This window comes from Patiria miniata, unplaced genomic scaffold, assembly GCF_015706575.1.
Source record: "Patiria miniata isolate m_02_andy unplaced genomic scaffold, ASM1570657v1 HiC_scaffold_3, whole genome shotgun sequence".
NCBI classification, from domain to species: domain Eukaryota; kingdom Metazoa; phylum Echinodermata; class Asteroidea; order Valvatida; family Asterinidae; genus Patiria; species Patiria miniata.
Genome location: NW_024037069.1, coordinates 18,943,084 through 18,955,125, shown reverse-complemented (window position 1 = coordinate 18,955,125; position 12,042 = coordinate 18,943,084). Strand labels below are relative to the sequence as shown.

At 37.8% G+C, this 12,042-nt stretch overlaps 1 protein-coding gene across 13 annotated transcripts in view; it reads left to right on the top strand.

Annotated features, from left to right (window-relative positions):
• The window catches only part of LOC119738747, a 100,371-nt gene that overhangs the window by 32,607 nt on the left and 55,722 nt on the right, over positions 1-12,042 (top strand). For 9 of the 13 annotated variants that reach the window (XM_038213695.1, XM_038213694.1, XM_038213689.1 and 6 more), the window contains 20 exons: positions 272-529; positions 886-1,143; positions 1,434-1,691; positions 1,971-2,219; positions 2,717-2,974; positions 3,331-3,588; positions 3,879-4,136; positions 4,416-4,664; positions 5,162-5,419; positions 5,770-6,027; positions 6,318-6,575; positions 6,853-7,101; positions 7,599-7,856; positions 8,207-8,464; positions 8,755-9,012; positions 9,291-9,539; positions 10,034-10,291; positions 10,642-10,899; positions 11,190-11,447; positions 11,722-11,970. In XM_038213695.1, the coding sequence (XP_038069623.1) occupies positions 272-529; positions 886-1,143; positions 1,434-1,691; positions 1,971-2,219; positions 2,717-2,974; positions 3,331-3,588; positions 3,879-4,136; positions 4,416-4,664; positions 5,162-5,419; positions 5,770-6,027; positions 6,318-6,575; positions 6,853-7,101; positions 7,599-7,856; positions 8,207-8,464; positions 8,755-9,012; positions 9,291-9,539; positions 10,034-10,291; positions 10,642-10,899; positions 11,190-11,447; positions 11,722-11,970 (5,115 nt within the window). The remainder of the gene's footprint in view (positions 1-271; positions 530-885; positions 1,144-1,433; positions 1,692-1,970; positions 2,220-2,716; positions 2,975-3,330; positions 3,589-3,878; positions 4,137-4,415; positions 4,665-5,161; positions 5,420-5,769; positions 6,028-6,317; positions 6,576-6,852; positions 7,102-7,598; positions 7,857-8,206; positions 8,465-8,754; positions 9,013-9,290; positions 9,540-10,033; positions 10,292-10,641; positions 10,900-11,189; positions 11,448-11,721; positions 11,971-12,042) is intronic. The other 4 variants (XM_038213691.1, XM_038213692.1, XM_038213696.1 and 1 more) reach the window with 4 other exon arrangements.

Genomic DNA, 12,042 nt, shown 5'->3' with positions numbered 1-12,042 from the left:
TCAAATTGCAATATGTGGAAAACAGATTGTTGTTACCAAAGATATCCTCCTTGTTTAATGGACGAACACTCATGATAACCAAGTATTTGTAGTGGTTCAAATATTCATGTAATTTTGAATGAAGCACAATTTTCTGAACGGCAAATGTTGCAGTAGTCTGTTGATACACAGATAGAGTTACCTTTGTCTCATTGCTAATGGTCGGATATTAATATTCTATTAAAGTTGAAACATTTGTCAGATGGGGGATCTTTTCTTATTTTGTGTACAGTGGATGGCGTGCCGCCTGTGATTAACTGCCCAGCCAACATCTTACAAGAAGTCACGACTGGCAATCGGAATGGAATTGAAGTGACATGGAATTTACCCACAGCAACAGACAACAGTGGAATACAACCAACTATCACCTTGACATCAAATGCACAGTTAGGACCTGGTTCGTTCTTTCCATTTGGAAGCTACACAATTACCTACAGAGCTGCTGATGCGGAAGGGAATTCCGAGTCATGTTCCTTTACTGTTACTGTTGGTAAGTTTTTCAGTAAATGATTCAGCAATATGCATAAGGAAAAGTAGGTTACTTTACTAACGCTATGATATTTTTGAAACTGAATCTAGTAATATCTGGCAAATGGAGAAAAGGATTAAAAACTTAATTTGTAATCAAGTTGATACATTATTTAGCGGAAAGGAAATTTGACAGCCGACACAGGAACAAAAGGACTAATAGTTTACTACTTTAAAGTCATCATAACACCCATATCTAATTTTGATTACTATATTGGTTGAGTATATGTGTCTGTTTATTTTTCACATGATGTTTTGCTGTTTTTCTTCATTTTTTTCTCAAATAAATCATCGATATCCATTGTTGTTAATTTTCAGTGGATCGAGTACCACCTGTACTCAATTGCCCATCCAATATTATACAAGAAGTCAGCAGTGGCAATCAGAATGGAATTCAAGTGTCGTGGACTGTTCCTACAGCTACAGACAACAGTGGAGCTGCACCAAATGTCTTCCTGACCTCAAATTCACAGCAAACTCCGGGTTCCTTCTTTGCATTTGGAACATACACTATAACATATACTGCCAGTGATGGTGCAGGCAATTCCATGTCCTGTTCTTTTACTTTGACAGTTGGTAAGTTTTGAATTCCATTGTTAGAAATGTAGGCAATTGATAATGTTAAATGGGGAAATTAACATCAGCAACATTTGATAGTGCATGGACACATTTCCACTGCAATCAATTCCTTATTGATAAGAACTGTACTGACTTGCCCATCCAACCTTGTTAAAGAAGTCTCAAGTGGCATTCAGAATGGAATTCAAGTGAAATGAAATGTTCCTTCAGCTGCAAACAACAGTTTGCCTTTCCCATTCATCGGTTGGAAGGGTACAATTAAATTAAGAGATGTCTCTTAATTTCAGTGGATCGTGTACCACCTGTGATCACTTGCCCAGCTGACATCACCCAACGAGTCACGACTGGTAATCGGAATGGAATTGAAGTACAATGGAGTCCTGCAACAGCCACAGACAACAGTGGAGCTGAACCAAATGTCTTTCTGGGCTCAAATTCACAACAAGGACCTGGCTCCTTCTTTCAGTTTGGAACCTACAGCATTCTCTACATTGCCTCAGATGGGGCAGGCAATTCCATGACATGTTCTTTTACTGTGACAGTTGGTAAGTTTTTTGTTCATCAAGGATTTATGTTTCTGAAATCAAGATTAAGTGTGTCAGTTGTGTAAAGTGATTCATTGAGTCTCATTTGAAGAAGAGATTTTTTTTTGGATTGGGGACATTTAACATTCCTGCTGTAATGTTTGTTTGATGTGTCTGCTGCTGTTTAGTGACGTGTGTGCTGTAAGAGCTGAGATGAATTGGAATATGGCACATTTTCTTGACTTGAAAGATATTCCAAATAAACATGACTGAAACGATTGATGTTTTATTTGTTTGTAGTTGACGAAGTACCACCTTCAGTCCAATGCCCAGGGAATGTCGCGTTTACCATACCATTTACAGCTAATGATAGGGAAGTGACCTGGAGTGAGCCAGTTGTATCTGACAATTCTGGAACTGTCACTTTCGTCTCAAGGACCCATGAACCTAATAGCCGTTTCCAACCTGGTATTACTACTGTAATGTATACCTACCGTGACCCATCAGGCAACACGGAATCCTGTTCTTTCACTGTGACAATAACCCGACGTAAGTCTTGTGGGCAGTTGATTTGTTATTTTCTTTTATTTCTGTGAAAGATTGTACAGTTGGTTTCCTGAAAAATATTTGTGTTCTTTGTTTTTATCTTTCCTTTGAAAACTGAAGAAAATGTGGTCAGTTAAAATGTAAGCCACAGGTACATGTGGATGTATTTAAACCTTGTCATTATATGATCCTAAGTGAATTATTGTACAGATCTCTCAACAAATTGTTTTCAAATTGCAATATGTGGAAAACAGATTGTTGTTACCAAAGATATCCTCCTTGTTTAATGGACGAACACTCATGATAACCAAGTATTTGTAGTGGTTCAAATATTCATGTAATTTTGAATGAAGCACAATTTTCTGAACGGCAAATGTTGCAGTAGTCTGTTGATACACAGATAGAGTTACCTTTGTCTCATTGCTAATGGTCGGATATTAATATTCTATTAAAGTTGAAACATTTGTCAGATGGGGGATCTTTTCTTATTTTGTGTACAGTGGATGGCGTGCCGCCTGTGATTAACTGCCCAGCCAACATCTTACAAGAAGTCACGACTGGCAATCGGAATGGAATTGAAGTGACATGGAATTTACCCACAGCCACAGACAACAGTGGAATACAACCAACTATCACCTTGACATCAAATGCACAGTTAGGACCTGGTTCGTTCTTTCCATTTGGAAGCTACACAATTACCTACAGAGCTGCTGATGCGGAAGGGAATTCCGAGTCATGTTCCTTTACTGTTACTGTTGGTAAGTTTTTCAGTAAATGATTCAGCAATATGCATAAGGAAAAGTAGGTTACTTTACTAACGCTATGATATTTTTGAAACTGAATCAAGTAATATCTGGCAAATGGAGAAAAGGATTAAAAACTTAATTTGTAATCAAGTTGATACATTATTTAGCGGAAAGGAAATTTGACAGCCGACACAGGAACAAAACGACTAATAGTTTACTACTTTAAAGTCATCATAACACTCATATCTAATTTTGATTACTATATTGGTTGAGTATATGTGTCTGTTTATTTTTCACATGATGTTTTGCCGTTTTTCTTCATTTTTTTCTCAAATAAATCATCGATATCCATTGTTGTTAATTTTCAGTGGATCGAGTACCACCTGTACTCAATTGCCCATCCAATATTATACAAGAAGTCACCAGTGGCAATCAGAATGGAATTCAAGTGTCGTGGACTGTTCCTACAGCTACAGACAACAGTGGAGCTGCACCAAATGTCTTCCTGACCTCAAATTCACAGCAAACTCCGGGTTCCTTCTTTGCATTTGGAACATACACTATAACATATACTGCCAGTGATGGTGCAGGCAATTCCATGTCCTGTTCTTTTACAGTTAACGTTGGTAAGTTTTGAATTCCATTGTTAGAAATGTAGGCAATTGATAATGTTAAATGGGGAAATTAACATCAGCAACATTTGATAGTGCATGGACACATTTCCACTGCAATCAATTCCTTATTGATAAGAACTGTACTGACTTGCCCATCCAACCTTGTTAAAGAAGTCTCAAGTGGCATTCAGAATGGAATTCAAGTGTCATGAAATGTTCCTTCAGCTGCAAACAACAGTTTGCCTTTCCCATTCATCGGTTGGAAGTGTACAATTAAATTAAGAGATGTCTCTTAATTTCAGTGGATCTTGTACCACCTGTGATCACTTGCCCAGCTGACATCACCCAACGAGTCACGACTGGTAATCGGAATGGAATTGAAGTACAATGGAGTCCTGCAACAGCCACAGACAACAGTGGAGCTGAACCAAATGTCTTTCTGGGCTCAAATTCACAACAAGGACCTGGCTCCTTCTTTCAGTTTGGAACCTACAGCATTCTCTACATTGCCTCAGATGGGGCAGGCAATTCCATGACATGTTCTTTTACTGTGACAGTTGGTAAGTTTTTTGTTCATCAAGGATTTATGTTTCTGAAATCAAGATTAAGTGTGTCAGTTGTGTAAAGTGATTCATTGAGTCTCATTTGAAGAAGAGATTTTTTTTTGGATTGGGGACATGTAACATTCCTGCTGTAATGTTTGTTTGATGTGTCTGCTGCTGTTTAGTGACGTGTGTGCTGTAAGAGCTGAGATGAATTGGAATATGGCACATTTTCTTGACTTGAAAGATATTCCAAATAAACATGACTGAAACGATTGATGTTTTATTTGTTTGTAGTTGACGAAGTACCACCTTCAGTCCAATGCCCAGGGAATGTCGCGTTTACCATACCATTTACAGCTAATGATAGGGAAGTGACCTGGAGTGAGCCAGTTGTATCTGACAATTCTGGAACTGTCACTTTCGTCTCAAGGACCCATGAACCTAATAGCCGTTTCCAACCTGGTATTACTACTGTAATGTATACCTACCGTGACCCATCAGGCAACACGGAATCCTGTTCTTTCACTGTGACAATAACCCGACGTAAGTCTTGTTGGCAGTTGATTTGTTATTTTCTTTTATTTCTGTGAAAGATTGTACAGTTGGTTTCCTGAAAAATCTTTGTGTTCTTTGTTTTTATCTTTCCTTTGAAAACTGAAGAAAATGTGGTCAGTTAAAATGTAAGCCACAGGTACATGTGGATGTATTTAAACCTTGTCATTATATGATCCTAAGTGAATTATTGTACAAGTCTCTCAACAAATTGTTTTCAAATTGCAATATGTGGAAAACAGATTGTTGTTACCAAAGATATCCTCCTTGTTTAATGGACGAACACTCATGATAACCAAGTATTTGTAGTGGTTCAAATATTCATGTAATTTTGAATGAAGCACAAATTTCTGAACGGCAAATGTTGCAGTAGTCTGTTGATACACAGATAGAGTTACCTTTGTCTCATTGCTAATGGTCGGATATTAATATTCTATTAAAGTTGAAACATTTGTCAGATGGGGGATCTTTTCTTATTTTGTGTACAGTGGATGGCGTGCCGCCTGTGATTAACTGCCCAGCCAACATCTTACAAGAAGTCACGACTGGCAATCGGAATGGAATTGAAGTGACATGGAATTTACCCACAGCCACAGACAACAGTGGAATACAACCAACTATCACCTTGACATCAAATGCACAGTTAGGACCTGGTTCGTTCTTTCCATTTGGAAGCTACACAATTACCTACAGAGCTGCTGATGCGGAAGGGAATTCCGAGTCATGTTCCTTTACTGTTACTGTTGGTAAGTTTTTCAGTAAATGATTCAGCAATATGCATAAGGAAAAGTAGGTTACTTTACTAACGCTATGATATTTTTGAAACTGAATCAAGTAATATTTGGCAAATGGAGAAAAGGATTAAAAACTTAATTTGTAATCAAGTTGATACATTATTTAGCGGAAAGGAAATTTGACAGCCGACACAGGAACAAAAGGACTAATAGTTTACTACTTTTAAGTCATCATAACACCCATATCTAATTTTGATTACTATATTGGTTGAGTATATGTGTCTGTTTATTTTTCACATGATGTTTTGCTGTTTTTCTTCATTTTTTTCTCAAATAAATCATCCATTGTTGTTAATTTTCAGTTGATCGAGTACCACCTGTACTCAATTGCCCATCCAATATTATACAAGAGGTCACCAGTGGCAATCAGAATGGAATTCAAGTGTCGTGGACTGTTCCTACAGCTACAGACAACAGTGGAGCTGCACCAAATGTCTTCCTGACCTCAAATGCACAGCAAACTCCGGGTTCCTTCTTTGCATTTGGAACGTACACTATAACATATACTGCCAGTGATGGTGCAGGCAATTCCATGTCCTGTTCTTTTACAGTTAACGTTGGTAAGTTTTGAATTCCATTGTTAGAAATGTAGGCAATTGGTAATGTTAAATGGGGAAATTAACATCAGCAACATGTGATAGTGCATGGGCACATGTCCACTGCAATCAATTCCTTATTGATAAGAACTGTACTGACTTGCCCATCCAACCTTGTAAAAGAAGTCTCAAGTGGTGTTCAGAATGGAATTCAAGTGTCATGGAATGTTCCTTCAGCTGCAAACAACAGTTTCCCTTTCCCAATCATCGGTTGGAAGTGTACAATTAAATTAAGAGATGTCTCTTAATTTCAGTGGATCGTGTACCACCTGTGATCACTTGCCCAGCTGACATCACCCAACGAGTCACGACTGGCAATCAGAATGGAATTGAAGTACAATGGAGTCCTGCAACAGCCACAGACAACAGTGGAGCTGCACCAAATGTCTTCCTGACCTCAAATTCACAGCAAAGTCCGGGTTCCTTCTTTGCATTTGGAACATACACTATAATATATACTGCCAGTGATGGGACAGGCAATTCCATTCCATGTTCTTTTACTGTGACAGTTGGTAAGTTTTTTTTTATCAAGGATGTATGTTACCGAAATCAAGATTAAGTGTGTCAGTTGTGTAAAGTGATTAATATAGTCTCATTTAAAGAATATTTTTTTTTTTTGGATTGGGTACATGTAACATTCCTGCTATAATATTTGTTTGATATGTCTGCTGCTGTTTAGTGATGTGTGCTTTAAGAGCTGAGATGAATTGGAATATGGCACATTTTCTTGACTTGAAAGATATTCCAAATAAACATGACTGAAACGATTGATGTTTTATTTGTTTGTAGTTGACGAAGTACCACCTTCAGTCCAATGCCCAGGGAATGTCGCATTTACCATACCATTTACAGCTAATGATAGGGCAGTGACCTGGAGTGAGCCAGTTGTATCTGACAATTCTGGAACTGTCACTTTCGTCTCAAGGACCCATGAACCTAATAGCCGTTTCCAACCTGGTATTACTACTGTAATGTATACCTACCGTGACCCATCAGGCAACACGGAATCCTGTTCTTTCACTGTGACAATAACCCGACGTAAGTCTTGTTGGCAGTTGATTTGTTATTTTCTTTTATTTCTGTGAAAGATTGTACAGTTGGTTTCCTGAAAAATCTTTGTGTTCTTTGTTTTTATCTTTCCTTTGAAAACTGAAGAAAATGTGGTCAGTTAAAATGTAAGCCACAGGTACATGTGGATGTATTTAAACCTTGTCATTATATGATCCTAAGTGAATTATTGTACAAATCTCTCAACAAATTGTTTTCAAATTGCAATATGTGGAAAACAGATTGTTGTTACCAAAGATATCCTCCTTGTTTAATGGACGAACACTCATGATAACCAAGTATTTGTAGTGGTTCAAATATTCATGTAATTTTGAATGAAGCACAAATTTCTGAACGGCAAATGTTGCAGTAGTCTGTTGATACACAGATAGAGTTACCTTTGTCTCATTGCTAATGGTCGGATATTAATATTCTATTAAAGTTGAAACATTTGTCAGATGGGGGATCTTTTCTTATTTTGTGTACAGTGGATGGCGTGCCGCCTGTGATTAACTGCCCAGCCAACATCTTACAAGAAGTCACGACTGGCAATCGGAATGGAATTGAAGTGACATGGAATTTACCCACAGCCACAGACAACAGTGGAATACAACCAACTATCACCTTGACATCAAATGCACAGTTAGGACCTGGTTCGTTCTTTCCATTTGGAAGCTACACAATTACCTACAGAGCTGCTGATGCGGAAGGGAATTCCGAGTCATGTTCCTTTACTGTTACTGTTGGTAAGTTTTTCAGTAAATGATTCAGCAATATGCATAAGGAAAAGTAGGTTACTTTACTAACGCTATGATATTTTTGAAACTGAATCAAGTAATATTTGGCAAATGGAGAAAAGGATTAAAAACTTAATTTGTAATCAAGTTGATACATTATTTAGCGGAAAGGAAATTTGACAGCCGACACAGGAACAAAAGGACTAATAGTTTACTACTTTTAAGTCATCATAACACCCATATCTAATTTTGATTACTATATTGGTTGAGTATATGTGTCTGTTTATTTTTCACATGATGTTTTGCTGTTTTTCTTCATTTTTTTCTCAAATAAATCATCCATTGTTGTTAATTTTCAGTTGATCGAGTACCACCTGTACTCAATTGCCCATCCAATATTATACAAGAGGTCACCAGTGGCAATCAGAATGGAATTCAAGTGTCGTGGACTGTTCCTACAGCTACAGACAACAGTGGAGCTGCACCAAATGTCTTCCTGACCTCAAATGCACAGCAAACTCCGGGTTCCTTCTTTGCATTTGGAACGTACACTATAACATATACTGCCAGTGATGGTGCAGGCAATTCCATGTCCTGTTCTTTTACAGTTAACGTTGGTAAGTTTTGAATTCCATTGTTAGAAATGTAGGCAATTGGTAATGTTAAATGGGGAAATTAACATCAGCAACATGTGATAGTGCATGGGCACATGTCCACTGCAATCAATTCCTTATTGATAAGAACTGTACTGACTTGCCCATCCAACCTTGTAAAAGAAGTCTCAAGTGGTGTTCAGAATGGAATTCAAGTGTCATGGAATGTTCCTTCAGCTGCAAACAACAGTTTCCCTTTCCCAATCATCGGTTGGAAGTGTACAATTAAATTAAGAGATGTCTCTTAATTTCAGTGGATCGTGTACCACCTGTGATCACTTGCCCAGCTGACATCACCCAACGAGTCACGACTGGCAATCAGAATGGAATTGAAGTACAATGGAGTCCTGCAACAGCCACAGACAACAGTGGAGCTGCACCAAATGTCTTCCTGACCTCAAATTCACAGCAAAGTCCGGGTTCCTTCTTTGCATTTGGAACATACACTATAATATATACTGCCAGTGATGGGACAGGCAATTCCATTCCATGTTCTTTTACTGTGACAGTTGGTAAGTTTTTTTTTATCAAGGATGTATGTTACCGAAATCAAGATTAAGTGTGTCAGTTGTGTAAAGTGATTAATATAGTCTCATTTAAAGAATATTTTTTTTTTTTTGGATTGGGTACATGTAACATTCCTGCTATAATATTTGTTTGATATGTCTGCTGCTGTTTAGTGATGTGTGCTTTAAGAGCTGAGATGAATTGGAATATGGCACATTTTCTTGACTTGAAAGATATTCCAAATAAACATGACTGAAACGATTGATGTTTTATTTGTTTGTAGTTGACGAAGTACCACCTTCAGTCCAATGCCCAGGGAATGTCGCGTTTACCATACCATTTACAGCTAATGATAGGGCAGTGACCTGGAGTGAGCCAGTTGTATCTGACAATTCTGGAACTGTCACTTTCGTCTCAAGGACCCATGAACCTAATAGCCGTTTCCAACCTGGTATTACTACTGTAATGTATACCTACCGTGACCCATCAGGCAACACGGAATCCTGTTCTTTCACTGTGACAATAACCCGACGTAAGTCTTGTGGGCAGTTGATTTGTTATTTTCTTTTATTTCTGTGAAAGATTGTACAGTTGGTTTCCTGAAAAATCTTTGTGTTCTTTGTTTTTTCTTTCTTTTGAAAACTGAAGAAAATTTGGTTGGTTAAAATGTAAGCCACAGGTACATGTGGATGTATTTAAACCTTGTCATTATATGATCCTGAGTGAATTATTGTACAAACCTCTCAACAAATTGTTTTCAAATTGCAATATGTGGAAAACAGATTGTTGTTTTCAAAGATATCCTCCTTGTTTATTGGACTAAAAAATAATGATAACCAAGTATTTGTAGGGGTCAAATATTCATGTAATTTTGAATGAAGCACAATTTTCTGAACGGCAGATGTTGCAGTAGTCTGTTGATACACAGATAAAGTTACCATTATCTCATTGCTAATGGTCAGATGGTAATATTCTATTAAGGTTGAAACATTTTTCAGATGGGGGATCTTTTCTTATTTTGTACAGTGGATGGCGTGCCGCCTGTGATTAACTGCCCAGCCAACATCTTACAAGAAGTCACGACTGGCAATCGGAATGGAATTGAAGTGACATGGAATTTACCCACAGCCACAGACAACAGTGGAATACAACCAACTATCTCCTTGACATCAAATGCACAGTTAGGACCTGGTTCGTTCTTTCCATTTGGAAGCTACACAATTACCTACAGAGCTGCTGATGCGGAAGGGAATTCCGAGTCATGTTCCTTTACTGTTACTGTTGGTAAGTTTTTCAGTAAATGATTCAGCAATATGCATAAGGAAAAGTAGGTTACTTTACTAATGCTATGATATTTTTGAAACTGAATCAAGTTATATTTGGCAAATGGAGAAAAGGATTAAAAACTTAATTTGTAATCAAGTTGATACATTATTTAGCGGAAAGGAAATTTGACAGCCGACACAGGAACAAAAGGACTAATAGTTTACTACTTTAAAGTCATCATAACACCCATATCTAATTTTGATTACTATATTGGTTGAGTATATGTGTCTGTTTATTTTTCACATGATGTTTTGCTGTTTTTCTTCATTTTTTTCTCAAATAAATCATCCATTGTTGTTAATTTTCAGTTGATCGAGTACCACCTGTACTCAATTGCCCTTCCAATATTATACAAGAGGTCACCAGTGGCAATCAGAATGGAATTCAAGTGTCGTGGACTGTTCCTACAGCTACAGACAACAGTGGAGCTGCACCAAATGTCTTCCTGACCTCAAATTCACAGCAAACTCCGGGTTCCTTCTTTGCATTTGGAACGTACACTATAACATATACTGCCAGTGATGGTGCAGGCAATTCCATGTCCTGTTCTTTTACAGTTAACGTTGGTAAGTTTTGAATTCCATTGTTAGAAATGTAGGCAATTGGTAATGTTAAATGGGGAAATTAACATCAGCAACATGTGATAGTGCATGGGCACATGTCCACTGCAATCAATTCCTTATTGATAAGAACTGTACTGACTTGCCCATCCAACCTTGTTAAAGAAGTCTCAAGTGGTGTTCAGAATGGAATTCAAGTGTCATGGAATGTTCCTTGAGCTGCAAACAACAGTTTCCCTTTCCCAATCATCGGTTGGAAGTGTACAATTAAATTAAGAGATGTCTCTTAATTTCAGTGGATCGTGTACCACCTGTGATCACTTGCCCAGCTGACATCACCCAACGAGTCACGACTGGCAATCAGAATGGAATTGAAGTACAATGGAGTCCTGCAACAGCCACAGACAACAGTGGAGCTGCACCAAATGTCTTCCTGACCTCAAATTCACAGCAAAGTCCGGGTTCCTTCTTTGCATTTGGAACATACACTATAATATATACTGCCAGTGATGGGACAGGCAATTCCATTCCATGTTCTTTTACTGTGACAGTTGGTAAGTTTTTTTATCAAGGATGTATGTTACCGAAATCAAGATTAAGTGTGTCAGTTGTGTAAAGTGATTAATATAGTCTCATTTAAAGAATTTTTTTTTTTTTTGATTGGGTACATGTAACATTCCTGCTATAATATTTGTTTGATATGTCTGCTGCTGTTTAGTGATGTGTGCTTTAAGAGCTGAGATGAATTGGAATATGGCACATTTTCTTGACTTGAAAGATATTCCAAATAAACATGACTGAAACGATTGATGTTTTATTTGTTTGTAGTTGACGAAGTACCACCTTCAGTCCAATGCCCAGGGAATGTCGCGTTTACCATACCATTTACAGCTAATGATAGGGCAGTGACCTGGAGTGAGCCAGTTGTATCTGACAATTCTGGAACTGTCACTTTCGTCTCAAGGACCCATGAACCTAATAGCCGTTTCCAACCTGGTATTACTACTGTAATGTATACCTACCGTGACCCATCAGGCAACACGGAATCCTGTTCTTTCACTGTGACAATAACCCGACGTAAGTCTTGTGGGCAGTTGATTTGTTATTTTCTTTTATTTCTGTGAAAGATTGTTCAGTTGGTTTCCTGAA